The following is a 19,159-nucleotide window of genomic DNA, read 5'->3' as shown; positions in this document are numbered from 1 at the left end:
CAAGCAAAGCTTCCCAGACAACATTACTGAATTACAAGAAGAAATATGTTATTTAATTCATTGATACACTGTGCCTTTAGTTTATATACTTATATTACATTACCAACTGATTACATTTGTTAAACTGCCTGCATGGTAATGACATGGAAGGATTTTTTCCTGACCTTGAAAAAGGCAAAACAAATCTGGATAAAAAGTAATGTGATAAGTTTTATTTTCTACTATTTACACTGATTTTTTGTATATTCTCCATTTAACTCACCTCGGACCATAAAAATGGCTCATGAATTTCTAGAACATTTTTCTTTCTGGTTTCCATGCAGGTATAGAGGAAAGTTTGCATTCTTGTTTCCGCTGATTTTTTAAAAAATTGGTGACAACATTTTATTCAGATGTACTGGTGCCAAGCACTGAGATTTAAAAGAGTTCTAAACTTGAGGTCAGAAGCTAATAAGATTCTTTCATTTACTCTGGGTTTTGGGGTTTTTTGTTCATTTGGTCTTATTTTTTAAAGCTCTGTCCTGAAACTGTTAAATTGAGGATGGAGGATCTGGTCTTTATTCCAAAGTTCTGTCAGATGTTCTGTATAGGTGGCCAGTTCTGCAATATGTACAACATGAAGATGTTGAATGACTTTATGTAGGAGAGGATTTGTATGGAACAGAAAGTTGGTTTTGTTTATGAAAAGCTTGTTCATCATTTGGTCATCATATCTTATTCACCTTCTATCACCATACACATGGTCTTAATAAAATACTGGCAAAGTGAACTTGTTTGTTGTAGAGCCTGATAAAGAATTATTTTTAATTGATGATTTTTCTCTTAGTGTAAATTGTGTGCAATACTCACTTCAAGGTTAACTTGGAGATTTTATTTATTAGAGAACACAGGCGGTTAAGAATCATCTTACTGAAATTTTATTGTGGACATCACAAATGATTTTTTTTCACATTGAAGTCTATGAATGTAAACTTGTTCTTAATAACCTAGATACAATAATTCAGTAGATACTTTTTACTAATATTTTCTTGTTTTCTACTAATGGCTTTTGCTTTGTCCTTCTTTATAGAGAGCTATTGGGAAATTTGCTTCAGCCATTTTAGCCTTGCCAAAGTCTGTCATTAAACTGCCCAAAACTATTCTTCAGTATTTAATCAAAGCAGCAAAGGTACTTGACATTTTGCGAGTGCTCAGCATGTGACCCATCCTATAGTTCCTGATGTAGTGTATACCTCTGTCATTGTCTGCATTTTTCCTCTTATATGAATGATTTAAAAAAATAATGACAGCCAAAGCTTTATTCCTAGTAAATTCAATACATTTGATACTTTTGGAGTGGTCAAGCCACAAGAAAAGTGTTTTATCTTTTTTAAGCGAAACCTCAGAGAAAAAATGCAGACCCAAATTCTCATTTTCTTCTGCTATTGCTATATAAGATGTTCACGTCAAGTTGCATGTATCTTATGGGCACTGTGGTAGTTGATGTCAGAAAGCTGGTTAAAAGTTTGTAAAACACACATTCTGCTCCAAATCCCTTTTTAGTTCTCTCCTCTTCTGGCCATCATCATAAAAAGATTTGCTCATCTTCTTTCTTCTCCTCCTTGGAGAAGCTACATACATTTAGCATTTCCTACCTCTGAGCAATGTGCATCATTTTACACTCCATATATGTAACACAATGTTTGAAAGTAGTGAGCGTTGCAGATTGAGTGTTCCAGCTCCAAAGCCTAAAAGATACTGCAATTAAAGTTTTTCCAGTGCTAAAAATCTAAAGTATTACATATATATGTAGCCAGTCAACTCTTAAAATATCCACTGCTTAGCATAAGAAGTTACATTAGATTTATTAATCATAGAATTCTAGACCACCAGGTTGGAAGGGACATCAAGGATCATCTGATCCAACCTTTGTTGGCAAAAGCATGGTCTAGACAGTGCCCTTTCTTCAAAATAAATGCCCTTTCTTCATTCTAATCTTCTACCTTCTTCCAAGTCTGCCTTTTACATCAAATTTCTTTATTCACACTATGACTGTGGCTAGTGTACAGTTTCTCAACTAACTGTTCAATAGCAGATGTTGACAGTTTCTGACTTTCGGTAAGTAATACAGTATTACTTCACTTAAGTATCAGCATTCCCCCAGATCACCTTCATTAGAGAACACCTATTACAAAGCAAAGAGAAATCAGTGCCTCCAATTCCACAAATTTTCTCATGTGGTGCTTGTTTTGAACAGGTCAGACATATGAAAATAACTGTACAGACCTTGAGACATTTGGAGGAGAACCTTCTTATCAACAGTACCAAAATAACTTCCTTTCCATTGTTATATACATTCACAAAACAGAACAAAGTATTTTTTCCTTTAAATTCATTTAAGGTCAGTTTCACAGTTTTAAAAAATGCTCTCAATGTTCCAAAGCAATTTGTGTATGCAAATTTTAAAAATATAAATAAACCAAACAGAAATTTTGCCATTCTGTCCTTTGAGGGGTATTGCCAGCTTCACTGAGATACACATGTGTTGTTGTCATCATATGCATGTTTGTCTTGTGAATTAATAGAGCTGTTTTGTTACTGTGCTTCATTCTTACCCTTGTGCCTGCATCGGTGTGCTTCCCTGCTCTATCTCTGTTACCAGCCCGTGTTGCTTAGAAATAGAATACAGTGCAGTGCCAACTGAAGATGATTACCATTTTTCAGTGAAAACCATGAAGGGAATAAAAGAACATCTTTTATCCGAAAGAGTTGTGAAGATAGTTACTTTAGTTTCTGTTACTCACAGTTTCTGTCATATAGGGAAAAAAAGATGTGTTACTGCTTTTTTTTTCTGTAATCTTTCTTCACAGCTTGAGCAGAACTATTCAAAAAGTTACTTTTGAGTTACTTTTTTTTTACTTCCCCCCACCCCCACCCCCGCTATAGCACTTATAAATATTTTGGGCCAATTCCATGCTTCATGTAGTCATACAGGTCAACAGACTGTTGATCTGAGTGAGTGCTGTGAGCAGGATTTGGCCCCATAAAATCCCCTTGATATATGGGTAAGTATTACTATCTTCATTTTACAACTGGAAAAACAGTAGCAGAAGGATTCATAAATGAGTTATCTGAAGCAACAAAGGGAGCCATTGTCAAATCAGGATGAAATTTGACTAATTCCTGACTGCCAGGTTTGGGACTCTGCATAGATAGCAAACCTGTAAATGTTCCACTGGGATCTGCAGAGGGGAAAAAAATTACCTAAATTATGAAAAATATACAAGGAAAAATACCTGTACTGAGATATCACTACATCTTTTGATGCTTTAGCTAGTTGATTGCAGCACTTTCTCTTAAAGTTTCCATTACTGTGCATGTTGCCTGTGAAAGTAGAAATACAGAATTAAATGGAGAGATTCAGGTAAAGTAGCCGATAAGCACAACAGGGTATTAATTCCCAAAGTTCAGACCATGAATTTTTGTGGGTTCTAATGAAACTTGGTTCACCCACAAGTGTTTTCACATTTGGTTTTATGCTTGCAAAAATAGCACATGAAAACTCAGCAGATCCGCAGGGAAGGTGTTTGATTTGGGATTCAAAATATTTCCTTACCCCTGCAGATCTGAATGTGTTTACTCAAATGATATAGTCCTGCTTGTGGCTTATTCTATGGCTTATTCTCAAAACATGAAGAACCTTGAAATAAATGAGTTTGTTCCTTCCAGTTTGTTTATCAGGCCTGGATTACTGACCCTAAAACAGCACTGCGACAGAGGCGCAAAGAGAAGAAAAGTTTTGGGAGAGGGGAGAAGCGAAGGCGAAAAGGATCTGGGGATGGTAAGTAGACTTCTGTTTTTTTAAAAAATACAGTGTTAACTAGACTGCCTGTTGTTCCTGGTAGGAAAAGGCAGCTGAGTTTTAGAGGGCAAGTGCTCTCAGTTCTGGCTAGGAACTGGAAAAATGAGTTTGCCTTTGGCTGGCTGTCCCTCTCTGCCCCAGCCCATGACAAGGCCAGCCGTAGCTATGTCCTTTTGTTCTACACGATGCACATTGAGGCAGACAAAGGAGAAGAGAAGAAGATAGATATAGATAGATATATATATATGTGTGTGTGTGTGTTTTCCACAGATCTGCAAGACAATGCATTGCAGAAAACATCAGCTATATGAAAACATTTGTGGAAGTAGAGTACCTGCAAGAGAAAGCCATAACCTTGTAAAGACATGACTTTATAAAGCAAATAACCTGGTAGTTAACAGCATTTCTCCAGAATATGGGAGTGTAAATGCCAGGTGTTTGGCCAGAATCAGGCAGAGCAAGGACATTACCCTTTTAGTCCCTCACATCATAAAAAGGTTTATCTTACTCTCCAGGTTTTTCTAGGGTTGCTCAGTGTCTCTCATTTTGATGATAAATTCATGTGTATTCCCAGAAAAAGTTTTGCATGTGACAGACTTAGGTTTTGTGTTGAAGAACTATCTCATGAGGAGGTTCCTGAAGGGCTGTGGTTCAAGTGGAGCTGTAAGAAAAAGTCAGTGAAATAGCCACATATTATTTCTTTTTGCCACACTTTCTGTTTTGTTCCTTAAAGAAGCTTGAGTTGAGAAATGGGGAAGAATATCAAGAAATGGTTTTAATTTTCCATGATGTACTCACTGAGGAACACAAATATCCATGAACCCCAAAATTCACAGTGAATTCAGCATGTAGCAAAAGGGAAACATACAAGTGTTAATAGAGTTTCACTGGCACTGTAAAATCACTCATACCTCTCGGGAAAAACAAAAAAAGTTTGTAAGTGGTTCATATCTCTTCATCTTTTCCTCCTTTTTTAAACAAGAAAAGAAAATAGAAATTCAGAAGCTTTTCTGGTTGGAATAGAAGGGGGGACTATTCAAGCTGAATGAGCTGGACTTTTCCTTCATTTGGCATCTTCACCCATTAAAAAGAGGGAGCTTTGTAATTTGACTGCTGCCACTGAAGCTGTAGCTGTAGTTGTTGGGTATTAGATAGGAGAGTCATTTGTCTGTCCTTCAGTTCTGCCTGCAACTCTACGTCACTTCTGCTACAGGCCTAAATAAAAGCACGTGGTAGTTTCAAACCAGCTCTGCTACTTCATTAGAACCTGAAGGTCCCACTCAGTTCATTCGGGTTTGTTGGGTCAGAGGCAGGAGGAGGTCAGAGTGCTGATCAGGTTGTCCATTGCAGAAGCTGAAGAAATGAGCTCGAGTGTGAGTCAGCAGAAGGTGAGGCTGCTGGGGATGGAAGCAGTGTGACTGAGAAATTGCCTGCCTTTGCACCAACAGATTATCTTGCTCAGCAGCCTGTCTAGTAAGAAAATGCCACTGCAAATTACAAGAGGTAGTGGTCATCCATGAACACCTTCGCTGACAGGGTTGTCTGCTCACTTGAGTCCTTTAGAAATGGAAATGTGCTTTCTGTTATATAGTGGTAGGTGAGGAACTAGTTGCTACTGCTTACAACATTCTCTATTTTGAATGGCATTTACACCCACACTTCTAGAGGTGTAACACTCACTGTTTTTCTCATTGTTTTCAATAGGTGGTACTGATGCAGACTGTGAAGACAGTGAAGAGGAACCTGTCAAGAAGAAATCTGATGGACCAGGTATGAAAGCAGTAAGAGGGTTTCTCTGCTGGTACAGTGAAGTTGTGACCAGAGGTGTAAGCAGCATATCACAGAGACAGCGTTGCAGTGATCCCAGGCTTGCATAAAAGCCACAAGATCCACCCTAGCCTGTGCAGTGAGAACTTCCTAGCTACTTTCAGGTTTTCAGTTGTCTGACAAGTTGGAAGCCTAGGAACTCCTACTCCTGGACTACTAGCTACTGCACTCATTCTCTACACACATTAGTAGATACATCTACAGGCTCAGACTTGATCATTTGCTGTATATTTTACTTATAGAACAACTTACACCTAAGCTTAACTTCTAGTCCTGATTGCATGCCACCCTGTGTTAAAATCTCCATTGGATTTTGAATGTCTGAAATGTTATTATTAGCACAAAGACTGTGTTTTTTCAGTGTGTTTTAGCAAGGTTAATATAATGCTTTTGTCTGGTGCTCACCCATTCAACAGGGTGCAATGATCTCCCCCAAAAAAATGGAATTTCCCCAATCTTACTCATTCTCATTCATGATCAGACTTAAGGATACTCTGCATGACAGAGGAAATGCCAGCAGTTTGCTATATCTTGCCCATATTGAAAGTTTTCCTACAAAGAAGTGTAATAGGTCATAAATCTAAGCTTGGCTCTTTATTTCTTAATGGAGTAAAAGAAGAAAACAGACTCTCCTCTTAAGTAAGTCTTCATCATGGCTTACCTTGAGTGAGATTTTGTCTTCAAAAGCTATTTTTCTTCTCTATTTAAAATTGGTTCCCACAGTTCCAGTTAGAATTGTAACCCTGAGTGAGCCACAGGGTAGCTGTTAGAAGGATGTGGGAGATGTCATTTCTTTCTCACAAGACCTGTGGTCTCAAATAAATGAGTTGCATTGCTATAGGGCTTTTTTGGTGGGGTTTTGGGGGCTTTTTTATTTGTTGCCTACTGGTGATGCAGTTATCTGTGTTAAAACACTGAAGTGAATCACTCAAATGCATCTCTAGGGAAGTACTGTTGGTGCTATACAGGAGTTAGGGAATGAGTAGGAGGGTTATAATTAATTTATTTTGGAAATAGTCACTTTAAGGTGCTTTATATTTTTGTTGAAGTACTTTTACTGTTCCTAGGTTAAAACTATTAAAGAAGGTGTTTGGAAAAATTAGACAGTAACTGTTAATGAAGCATTCGTATCATCATTAACCATAGATGAAATCCTGTCACACACTCAGGCAGAGAGAAGCCTTCTCTGCATTTGACCCTCTAAGTTAGAATAACAGTGTCTGTAGAAAAGAAATATTTGTTTCCCTTTTTAAAGACGTTTAGATGCGATCGATCCCCAAATGATTATTTTTAAAAAGTTTTGGAGAACAGCTAAGCTGCCAGAACAGCTACAGCATCATTAAAAATGTATACTAAATCACCTCCATCCCAGAGAGAAATATGACCTTTCGGATTAGACTGGAAGTGCTTGGCAAATCACTGTGGTGAGACTATGGCATGCCAGTGGTTGTCAATAATAAAAATAATTTTAACCTGAGAGCTGCAATTCTCCTGAAGTCAGTAGCAGAAATTATATATTAGAGAGGAAGAGTGTGGGTTAAAAAAGAACATTTATATGTTGTATATTTTTGTGTATGAGTGCTACATTTCCTTTTAACCTGTTCATAATTTTATCTGGAATTCAAATGAAATTAATGCTCCTTGAAGTAGAAACAGCCTTACATTTAATTTCCAATGGCAAGGTTTCCTTAGCTTCAAGAGCTGCATGTTGAAATATGAGTGAAAAAAAAGTTAAGTAGATAAATCATAAAATATCTGCAATTCTAAATGACATAGAAAAAGCCTGAAAAAAGTGCAAAATATTCTTGAAATAATTACATGGCCAAATGAAAGGGGCTAAATGCTCTTATGTTCAGAGATATCAGGCCAGTTCTATGGCATTGTGCAGGTAAATGGTACATACTGCCATTTCAATATCCACTTTACTGGAATGTACCCCTAATGGGTTTTTCCCTTAGTTTGTCTCCATGCCTATGTGCATACAACCCTGCCTGCACACTCAGAGACATGTGCATGTTCCTCCATAGGAAAACTTTTGCTTTATTATAGCTTCACCTTTGCATTCTTTGTAAGGAGCGACTGTGTACTCCACAAAGTTTTGCATGCCATCTTGTGGTACAGCTAAGAAGTAAGGTTGTTGAAAGCATCATGCTTTAGTGCATAGGTTGGCTCCTTAGTATCTACTTCAAACATTTCATCCCTGCATGGCAGGTTGTTGACATTTTTCTATTATTTCTTAGGCTGTTTACTTTAAAATTGGTCTTTATAGCTAGTGCTCTGAGATTTGAAAATAGCATGGACAACTGGCTCTGGAACTGGCTAGTTAGAAAGAAATTTTTTAGTGTTTGTGAAGCACTATATAAGAGCTCTACTGTGGTGTGGTTGTTTGTGAGTGGAAGAAAAATAAGCTGAAAGTACTGCTTTTTGGGTGAGAAATGCGGTTGATAATGCTAAAGGAGCTGCTGAAATGAGAAATTAACTTGAGACAGCTCTGTTGAGCGAAATAAGTCTGCTATTGTCGATATAAACCCATAAGCTCTACTCATGGGAAAGTGTACTGTTTTGGCAAAATGATGCAAGATTAATGTTTTATAAATAATTTATATGATTTGTCCTAGTTGATCTAGTTGATCTGCGATCACTGATGACACAGTGCAGACTATTTAAAAAAAGAGAGGCTTTAGAAACAGTAAATACAGAGAGGTGTGTTTAGGTGGTTGGAAAACTGGGAGAGATTCAAAGACTGTTTAGGCAGGTTAGACTTTAAAACTCAGATAAGTAAGTTTCAGGCACAAAAGGCAAATTCTATACAGAGAGAAATGTGCACAAGTAAATAGGTGGGTAAGGGGTTTAGCTCAACATGCTGGCTGAATGGCTATTGAGATCACAGGAGCCAGGGATATTGAATAGCTCTCAAGAGATGCCCAAATATTTGGGTTTCATTTTGCAGACCTGTGCATATAGCATCTCTCTAAAATCAGGGACTGTTTATATGACTAGCAGTTGCAGGACCAGGGAGTTACAGGGTGGAAAAGGGATTCCAGATGATAAGCCAAGATATACAGGCAGGAAAATGGCCCAGACAGCCAAAAGGCCTCCAGCCATCTTCAGAGATTCCTTACTATGGCAGAGTCTTTCAGTCTGGATTATTAATATTATCAGACAATAATGGAAAAATTAATCTAACTCCAAGCAGAAATACAATGAAAGATATTTGCATTCATTAACTCTGTTACTTTTCTTCTCCTTTAGATAACATCATCAAGAGGATATTTAATATCTTGAAGTTCACTTGGGTCCTTTTCCTGGCAACACTAGACAGTTTTACAGCTTGGCTTAATTCCATCTCAAGAGAACACATAGATATCTCCACTGTGCTAAGAATCGAGCGCTGTATGCTGACCAGGGAGATTAAGAAGGTAACGCCTTTGGTCTTTTTTGTCTGCTAATGCCATTTCCAGCTCAGTGAAAAATGTAAGGTTGTCTTTTCAGCTCACTGTGTCAAGAAGAAAAATTATAAAAACCTCACTTATACATGTGTTTTAAAAATAGGTCTGGACTCTTTTACTGCTTGCTGTTTTATAAATATATAAATAATAAATTACTTGATTTATTATATGGACACAAAACAAATTATTGGAAAAATAATTCTTTGAGAGGTTGATATAAGGATTTGGCTGAAACAATCCTATGATAAAGTGTGTGTTTGAGGTGACAGGATACATTCAATGGTTAACCTGATGTATGAAGTTCCTTTGGTCTCTCTTCCAGCTACAGAAGAACCTGAAACTGAGTCCTCCGACAGCTGTGGGGCACTTTTGCTATCACAGCTCTTTCCCTTTATCCCAAGTCTGCAGTCAAGCTAGAATGTAGTGTGTGCCATAATTTCAGAGGCATGCTGTCATAATGGCACAAACGTTTATTACTGCAGAATCAACACAGCTTGTATACAAACAAGCTTAATTAAAAACCTGACTTTCAGATTTTTTTCTTAAAATTTTTTTTACAAAACTTCAGATTTGAAAAATGTTAGATTTGGGATAGTATTTGCGACACTAATGAAAATGTAGATTAGCTTGTACGTGACCTGTTTCTTTTTTTTTTTTTCCTGTTTAAAAAAACTAATACTGACCACTAATAAGATGTATAATTGTTCTTAGAGTCAGTGAAGCTATCTAAAAGAGATATCTCAAAAGTTGCTGGAGCACAGGTTGAGTCATGGTCCCAGCCCACCTTCACCTCATTTTCACACTGTATGATCTTCAGTCCACTCAGCAGAGTTCTGTTGGCTCTGTATAGCCTGAAACCACTTGCATTGCTCCAGTTTTGCTTGAAAACCCAACCAACAATTTCTGCCATGATAATTTCAGTCAGAATCTGACTTGCACTCTGAAAAGGAACTACTTGTGGGAGGTTATTATTTATTAGGAAGCTGTTTGCACAGTCCTTAATCTGTTCTTGCCAAATGACAGACAAAACCAGTTCCTCGAAGAATACACCTGCCATGTACCTCTACCTCGACTCTCTTCCACAGGGAAACGTTCCAACACGGGAGAGCATCCATATGTATTACCAGAACCACATGATGAAACTTTCTAAGGAGTCAGGACTGGACTCGATTGATAAAAATCCCAGTCAAGCTTCTGGTTTTCAAGCATCTGAAAGAATGGATAGTTTAGATTCAGCAGCTTCTCGTGACAGTATCTCCAGGTATTGATTTAATTTTATTTTGTGAAAGATAGAGGGATCATGCAGTAGACATAATTTTAGATAATATCTAAGTACTGATTAACTTCTTAATCAACATTGAATCCTCTTTTTGATTTATCTATGCCATTTTAATAGTGAAAACTGCTATATGTTACTATTCCTTTATGGTGGCTCAGTTGTTGGCTTAACTCCTTTTCCACTGCATGACTATGCCACTGCCTTCTGTTCCCCCTAGAATTAGGAGTCATTGACAGGGCTTCTGATCTTGTGAAAAAATAATGGAAAATAAAAGTCTGCTGAGAATACTTATGGGATACTGTTTTAGGAAATCAAGTGTGGAGTCTGGGGGATGATCATTCATTGTGAATATTTTGTCCTTGTAAAATAAATTGTTGTCTGTTGCCCAGAAATCAAAAAAGGCTTTGCATTACGAGAGAGATTCTAGATTTGAGAGGACAAAATCCCCCTCTCATACCCACAGGGCAAAGATCATATGAAGGGCCTGATTTCCTAACTGCTATGATTACAGTCCAGCAGAGCTACACAGTTTGTGGATCAAATACCCACACTGGTTCAGGAAAACCACCTTCCTCATTCTTTTCTAAATACGGATGCTGTCAAGTCCCTTGACAAAAACACTGCATGCTCCTGCTGCTCTGTGGACACAGAGGCACACACATTCACTTCCTTCTCTTACAGAGGCAGCCTGTTTCCACCATGTCCCTGGTGTTCTTGACATTTAAGAGACTGCAGAAATTGTCCAGCATGAGGGGGAGAGGGGAGGGCTTTGGAAATCCAACTGTTTCATAATCCATTGCATTCTGCTGTCTTCTGTTATTCTCTGAAGTGTGGCAGTATCATATTGTGTCTGATACTCCCAGCAAACTCAGTAGCTTCTGTGAACAATAAATTATGCTTAGCTTTTACTAATGACATATGGATAGATGTTAGGAGACTGAAAATAATGAGGGCTTGTCTTCCTTTCTGATGTTATTGAAAAGCATGTGTAAGAGAGTGCCTGTGAGTACCATGCTTCAACAAAATATTCACAAATTGCTCCCCAGAGTGAGCACTGAGCTTTGAGAGGTTCACTCCAGTAAAAACACCAACTCCAAGCAAATCTTTCTTGGTGGCTAGCTACCCAACTAAGCAACACCTTTGTGTTTTGTCTCAAAGTTTTACAGGAGTCAGATGACTTGAGAAAAACATTAAGCCAAGTTCTATTACCAGCTCACTTGGAGCCACTTGGATATCTGCAGGGCACAGTTTAACTCCACAATGTTCAGACTCACCTAAATAAGGAATAGTAGTATCAGACCTGCCTTCATTAGTTTTTGGTCACACTATTTACTATGGATAGAAGAAGTTATCATTATTATATGAGGATGTGAGCAAGAACTTAAGCTAGAAGCAAAGGGGAGCCAATTCCAAAATTAATTTAAAAAAAAAGACAGACAAATCTTGTAGTCTTCATGTTTAAATCTGCCTTTTTGATGAGATGGTATCCAGTGTTGAGCTCCACTATGTCTTTTTTTTTCAGAATACCCACCCATTTGTCACCCTGCTTTGAGCATACTTACACATTTTAAATCTTTTTTCAAGCTGAGAGAATTAAGTGATTCTTGGACCTGCTTTGTAACGGAAAAAGTTAGATCTTTCACATGTGTTACTGTCATCTCTGTTTCCTCGGAAGATGTCACAGGACTTATCAACAAAGGAATAGCAAAGGCAGTGTTATGACTGATTTCTCTAATCTCAAATTCTCTTTCTGGTAATGAACAATCAAATGTTCTTGCACTGAGAGTATTTTACAAACTGTGCACATCTGCTATAAGAACAATGACCTGTAATTAGAGGAAGCAAAAATTAGTCTGTTGATTGAATGATAATGCCATCTGTTTATTGGAGCACTCTTTCACGTCTCTTCCTGAGATTACAAAAGTGGTTATGAGCTTTTTTAGAAATGTGAAATGTTTTAAACTTCATGTGAGTTTACTGAGTGATTTTTTTGAATTGCCCAAACAAGAGAAGGGGGCATTTTACATTTCAAAGTAACGTAAAATGTAAAACGTAAAATAAATCAACTAATTAAATCTAAATCAGCCCTGTGATCATGGATCTAGGATTACAATGGAGAACTTTCGGGAAGGGGCAGAGGGCTTTTAACCAGCATTCTGGTTATCCTTCTTTGGTTTCCCTACACAAAATTCTGTAGTGAACGTTAGGTCCATGAGTAAGATAGGCATGTCTGGAAGTATACAGGTCTGCAGAAGCAGAAGGCATTCCATTATAATAATACATATTCCTCAGTACTCAGGACAGGAGTTACTGCAGGTATCTGCTCAGTGCTCCAAGTACTGCATTTCCAGAGACAACATCCCTCCTGATCGGTTGCAGGAACTGTAAATTTCTTGTGAAGTTCAGGGCTGACCCTTGTAAGTCTTATCCAGGGATGTTGTTCTTACCCTAGATAAAGCTCTGAAACAATTTTTGTGAGGCTTCCCTTTATTCTCCATCATTTTCCTATACAGTAGCTAGAGGTGTAATGAGGTATTCATAATGTAATTTTTTGGTTTCTCTTCATGTATAAATACTCTTATGTATCCTAAAGGCAAAGTGCAAAGTTCACATGGGCTGGGAGGAGAAGAGACTGATGTTGAGCCTTAACAAGCTCTTTGAGGAGCATCACCACAAGGGACCAGGAGCTAGCATGGTAGAGCATTTGCTGCTGTTTGTTTCCATTCGACTGATGAACTGCTTATTAGGTTAAACAGCTTGTGAGTTTTGGTAATATGGTTGGGAACTTCCTAAAACCAGTTGGCTGCCTTTATGGGACTCTGCCTACGATTGCAAAGTAGCAGCTAGACACAGGTCCTAAGTCAGATTTCAGCATATCCAATATTTTGTATCCAGTTTAGTTCATATTCATTTTTGTCCATCACAAATAACATATTCAGCTCTCAACTCTACCTGTGTAGGCTTTTATAGGAGCTGCAAGGGGGAGCCCCTGACCCACCTGTAAGAGTGACAAGTGCGGTCAGGGTGTTTACAGGCATCACTTTTCATCTGTGCTTCCCTCACCAGATGGGAGAACAGGTCTTGAGGCAGGGAACGCTGGAGAAGTAACATTGCCTTGGGAGGCAGGAGAGAGGAAGAAAGGAGAGTCCCAGTTTGAGGCTGGATCTGAGTCTGATTTAGGAGTGTGAATGTTAGGAAATGTTTGGGGTCTTTGCTTGCAGGTGTGAGGAGTATAGTAGTTCATAAAGGTAATGCCAGTCGGTAACTAGCCCATGGACAGAAAAAAAAACAGAAAAATTTGTAAGTCACCCCTTCAACTAATAAACATTCTGGGAAGAGAAAATTTGTTTAGAAAAAAGGAAGTCATAAAGTAAGAAATTTCCCACTCACCGAGGATAAAAACATCTCTGCTATATATATATATCCCCATTTGAAATGGATGCCTGATCAACTTGATATAAATTGTTTGAACTCAGGGCTTTTAATGAACATTCAATTTAAAATACCTAGTTCTTGAATGATTTCAAGAAGCTAATGCTTTTCAAGGTATCCAAGGACACAAATTTGAAAAGTCACTCAGGAAGATATGCTTGGATTAAATTTATGTGATAGTCAATGACTGAGTCAACATCAGCTTTGCCAAGTGTAAATCTCTCCACTTTATTGGTGTTCTCATTTCCTCTATGTTCGGAAGCGTGTTCCTAAAGTACATAAAAAATATACAGAGTGTGCTACAGGTGTCATCTCATACACATCTCCTGACATTCAAGGATACAGATCAGCTGCTCAGTCAATAATTCCTCTGATGATTCATCCTTCATTTAAAACAGCTTTAAACCAAATTATTGCAGGGACTCTGTCTGGGAAAATGTTTTTATCTATTGGGATTAATAGATGTTTTTCCTTTGACTTTTTCTGGGACCCTGGTCAGAATTTACATGTTTTTGAGGGCAGCTGGCACATGTTTCTTCCACTGAAAATTTATGAACAGGCATGTGCTACTTTGATTTCAAAAGCTGCTCTGCTTAAGGCCCTTGGAAGGTTCCCGCTGAACTATGTCTGAATTTAAAAATCTTCAACACCTTAGTATGAGGTGTTGCTCTTGAAAAGAATAAACTCAGCCCTTGAGATCTAAAATAACATGTGGATAATATTGTAGCACACAGACAGAAAGATAATCTGCAAAAATAGGTTGTCTGCTTGCTGCTATCTCCCTATATTTTGACACCAAGATCTCCCTGATAGTACAACACAGCTCTAATCCATAGGTATATGTGCAAAGGGAAACCTCCTCCCTCATGGCCCCCTGGGGTCAGTAACACAGAGCTCCGACTGATTTCCATGATGCTGAATAAGGTCCCCAGGGGGGATCTCCCATTCCTACAGGAAGCAGCATTTGCTGCTTCATCAAAACCCTGTACCATGCAGACAGCCCTCCAGGTTTTGTCAGGAGGATGCTTGTGTGCCTTTGCACACACCCAGAAATAATGGAGTGGCTTGTAAAGGGTGTCAGCCAAATGAACTGGCAAGACATAAGTGCCCCTGCCATTAATGCTGTTTTTAAGGAAAGTATTTCACAACACCTTTGGTATCTTGTTGATACTTTTATTCAATTCAAAGACCAAAGTCTGCTCTTAGCCTCAGCCCATTCTGTCAAAAATTACTATCATTGAGTATACGCCTAAGAATAATTGCTTCTTCGCTCTATGTATTTTGCTGTTTTCTTCCGCATATTCCTTAAGGCAATAATTGCAAACTGTCACTTCATGCCAGCAGATTTTTTTTTCACTTCAGGCTATCAAGACCAAAGTAGCATGGAAGATGCCATTGCACTTCCATTCTGACCTCTTTCCCAATTCTCTGTTCCCCTGGACAAACATAATGCTTGCCAAGGAAGCAAATCCCCTGCTGCTGCTGCTCAGGTGTAACACAGATGGACTCAAAAGAAGAAAAGTAGAGTGTAAATCCTGCAGTTTGGAGTCCTTTCTTCTCTCATTCTGAGAGACTCAGGCAGGTCATTGCATGTGTTAAAAACAACAGGTCCCTCAACTTATTTCATAGACTTATGTGTTTTTCAAAGATTTTTACAGGAGAAATAGTTATTTTACCTACCATATGTCATTAATATATTTGCTTATTTCCTGTTGCTGTGTTATATGCTTGTATTTAATTATGTACTTTCTTTCTCATAACTCAGCCAGTTCTTCTGTTCTCCAGTAACACATAAATGCTCCTCTATGTACGGTGTATGTCTCTGGTGTCCTGTTGTATTTGATAAGTGAAAGGAGATAAGGGTTTATTATATCTGTTCTTTCTTTCAATATGTGCATGTTACCAGTTTTGAAATAGCTTTTAAGCTGGGATTGAAATAAATGAAGTCTTCTGGAAAGAATCATCAGGTCTTACTACCAAATATCAAAATAAAAGCCATCCCATGCAGAGCAGGTTATATTTGGCATGTATCTACTGGCTAGGTAACATATCCGATTTGGCTCTTTGGTTCGGAAAGAAGATTAGCCAATGTCTGACAGCTATTTTTCTATTTGTGGAATATGAGTTTATTCAGTTTTAAGGGCTCTTTTAGGAAATTGGCTTTTACCTGTGTAAGAAGGTTAAGCACAGTATATCCTTAATAAAATTAAATTTGTAAAGAGGAGGTCACTTCCCAAAATATTTCTGTGGAATTTGGAAATTTCAGGAGGAAACAAAGAAAATAAAACCTCCTTACATGTACTTTGGTGCCCACGGAAAGCACATAGAACCCTGTGTTATTTTCATATCTCTTTGAATAGTGAGTAGATGGTTGTTAGCCTTCTATAGCCCCTACATTAATATGACTGTGAGCAATCTGTGCATAGAAATGTCTTTACATGGTGACTCTAAACAAATCCTTATCTTCTCTCTGAACCTTTTTTCTCTGTGTCAGTGTTTTGCTGCATGGCGAGCATATTTGTTTACTGAACCATGTGTATAGTAATATCATTTGTATTTAACACTGTCTTTATAACTGTTTGCGCTGCTAGCTGCTACACTGAAGCAACCATGCTGTTCTCAAGGCAGTCAACCCTTGATGATTTAGATGGACCAGACTCTGTTCCTAAAACAAGTGAGCGCGCTCGACCTAGGCTTCGTAAAATGCAGAGCATGGATATGTCCTCCTCATCAGCTGACAGTGGCAGTATAGTGTCAAGGTGCTTAACTCATGCATGCTTTGTTCACTCATTTACCCATACCATTATCTTTACTGCAGTGTACATAAATTTGCATTTGCAGATACGTGGTGTATAGAGTGGTTTGCATGGTTAATGGAAGCTTTACTCCCTTCTGTGCTGTGCCATGATTCTGAAGTTCAAAGTCAGGGTCATAATCTTGAACTCATTTCCTGTTTCACTTCTTACTCTTTTTTTTGTTTTGTCTTGTTTTGGTTTTCATCCTTAATTCATGTATTTTTAATTGTTGTTCCATTATATTACACTGGTTGTCTAAAACCAGGCTAAAGTCTGCATTTATTCATCTAAAAAAGAGTCTGATTTTCAGAGCTACTGAGCTGATGGCTGTTCTTGTTAAAATTGGAAGCTGGAAGTGAAGTTTCTCAGCTATTCAGTTATCCTAAATATGGACTTAGATGTCTAATTTTAGAAACTAAGGAAGATAGGCAGACATTGGCCCTGCTCTTTCAATTTTTAGTTTTCCCCATGTAGGAAAGATTGCTAAATGTATTTTGGTTACTTTACCATTGATACACAATCTGTGAAGTGTTGGAATTAAGAAAGGAAAAATAACTATGAAAAGATAATTAATAATATTGATATCCAGCACTAGAGAGAACTGTTCAGAGCCATTCACTCACTTTTTAGCAGGTAAAACCCGGGGGTTTGTATGACATTGGGAAGCAGTGCTTCAACTATATTATGAATATTATAAATATGAAATTTTATGGCATATTAGATCATTCTTTTTCAGCATTTAAAGTGTTTCACAGATTTTTGGTATCACTCAGTTTTGAAATGGTAGGATTTTATGGTTTTGTGCATTTTACCAGGATGAGTGCTACTGTGAATCATCAAAACACACATCCTAATAATAGTGTTACACATTCTAATTAAAAGTGTGCTAGAAATAGTGATCTAACATAGCCACAGTAAGTTTGGAAGCAGTGTAAAAGAAAAAGAGATGGAACTTAATTTTTAATTTTGACAGGAGATGATAGTGTCAGCTGGCTTTGGCAGTGCCAGTTTTCTTTAAAACATTGTACTTTAGGTGAAAACATGGCCCTATTAATTTCATAGGAGCTATGTGAAATCTGGTTTTGTCTCTGTTGAGATACAAGAACATGCAGCCAACAAAAGACACTGAGTTGATGCCTCTTGTCTAACCTATGGAAAAGGACTGGAATGGAGACTAAAAAGAGAAAGAGTGATGTTCAAGGGGAGACGTGAAAAAACACTTGTGAGGGATGAAAAGGGTGAAAGCAAATCCAAGAAAATATTTTAAAAATTATGGTGTCCAGAGTCCCATCTGGAGTCATCAACCTGCATGAATTTGCGTCAGTTGATACTGTTGCAGAGCACAGAGCATTAAGAGAGAAAGTGATTATGAACATGCAAAACTGAGAATAAGCAAAGTGAACAAGCAGAGAACTGAACAGAGTGAATAAGAAGCGTTGAATAAGAAAATAGGTACATATAGAAGAAAAGCAGGTAAGGTAAAAATGAAGACTGTATTGAAGACTATAGGGCAATCTAAAGGTAAGCAAGATACCTTGTTACTGAAACCATTTTGTAATCTGGATTGTATTTCTCCATGTTAGCAATTTACTTCTTTGATTTGGAATCAGAGTTGATGTGTGTGTGTGTTCAGCTCCTGTTCCGGTGGTATACAGCACCCGTACAGTGGTTGTTAAAAGCAGTATGTTTAGAAGGAACCCCATGGCTGCCTATCATTCACCATGGAGCATGCTTTCAGTAGATGTAATAGCAAGTCCTGGTTCTGGTCAGAAAATGTTTGATCTACTTTCAGAAAATTAATGTAGTTTCTCTTGATGATGATATTAATTTGCCCTTTGCTGATGTGAAAATATAGTTAATCACTGTGAGTTCAATGGGATGTCATTCAGGGGGCATATGGACCCAGATGGTCCATCTGTGTAAGAGGAGATCATGATGATATGTTTTCTACCAGATCATATGAAATTTGAAGGGTTGGGAATGCAATGGGGTTGCTCAACTGTCTACATAAAGGTACAGTTAGCAAACTTTGCTTGGTGGTGAGCTTTGTAAGCCTCAACTCTTTCTCTTCATCTATCCCGAACAGTGAACCTACACAGGTCACCATGCTCTATTCTCGTCAAGGGACAACAGAAACCATTGAAGAGGTAGAAGGGGAGCATGAAGAGGAAGGAGCTCATTCTGCATCAAGGACGGAGGAAGAGGAGGTGGAAGATTATAGCCTGGATTCAGAAGGAGCTGCATATACTCCTGATACCGATGTGCCATTGTACTCCACTGTGGACAGCAATGCAGAAGCTCCACCTTCCTATAGCAAAGCTGTCAGCTTTGAACAACTTCCCTTTGGCTCCCCAGATGACTCAGCTGGTAAGAGCCTCATGATGGTGAGCCCAGATGACAGTCGGACGGACAAACTGAATGACACGATTCTCCCTCCATTGACGCATGAGCTAACAGCTAGTGAGCTGCTTCTGAACAAGTAAGGACCTTCAACAGGGAAAAGCTGTTAGTCCCAGTCTGTGAAGTTTTGTCACTA

At 38.2% G+C, this 19,159-nt stretch overlaps 1 protein-coding gene across 1 annotated transcript in view; it reads left to right on the top strand.

Moving 5' to 3' along the window:
* PIEZO2 (piezo type mechanosensitive ion channel component 2) overlaps positions 1-19,159 on the top strand; it is a 313,592-nt gene that overhangs the window by 272,514 nt on the left and 21,919 nt on the right. The window contains exons 35-41 of the mRNA XM_033010613.2: positions 1,070-1,168; positions 3,709-3,820; positions 5,546-5,611; positions 8,921-9,087; positions 10,203-10,378; positions 16,420-16,587; positions 18,710-19,102. Of these exons, the coding sequence (XP_032866504.2) occupies positions 1,070-1,168; positions 3,709-3,820; positions 5,546-5,611; positions 8,921-9,087; positions 10,203-10,378; positions 16,420-16,587; positions 18,710-19,102 (1,181 nt within the window). The remainder of the gene's footprint in view (positions 1-1,069; positions 1,169-3,708; positions 3,821-5,545; positions 5,612-8,920; positions 9,088-10,202; positions 10,379-16,419; positions 16,588-18,709; positions 19,103-19,159) is intronic.

The sequence above is a fragment of the Tyto alba genome, unplaced genomic scaffold (assembly GCF_018691265.1).
Source record: "Tyto alba isolate M040663 unplaced genomic scaffold, T.alba_DEE_v4.0 Super-Scaffold_27, whole genome shotgun sequence".
NCBI classification, from domain to species: domain Eukaryota; kingdom Metazoa; phylum Chordata; class Aves; order Strigiformes; family Tytonidae; genus Tyto; species Tyto alba.
The sequence above is the reverse complement of the archived record's forward strand: the minus strand, read 5'-3'. Positions and strand labels throughout refer to the sequence as shown.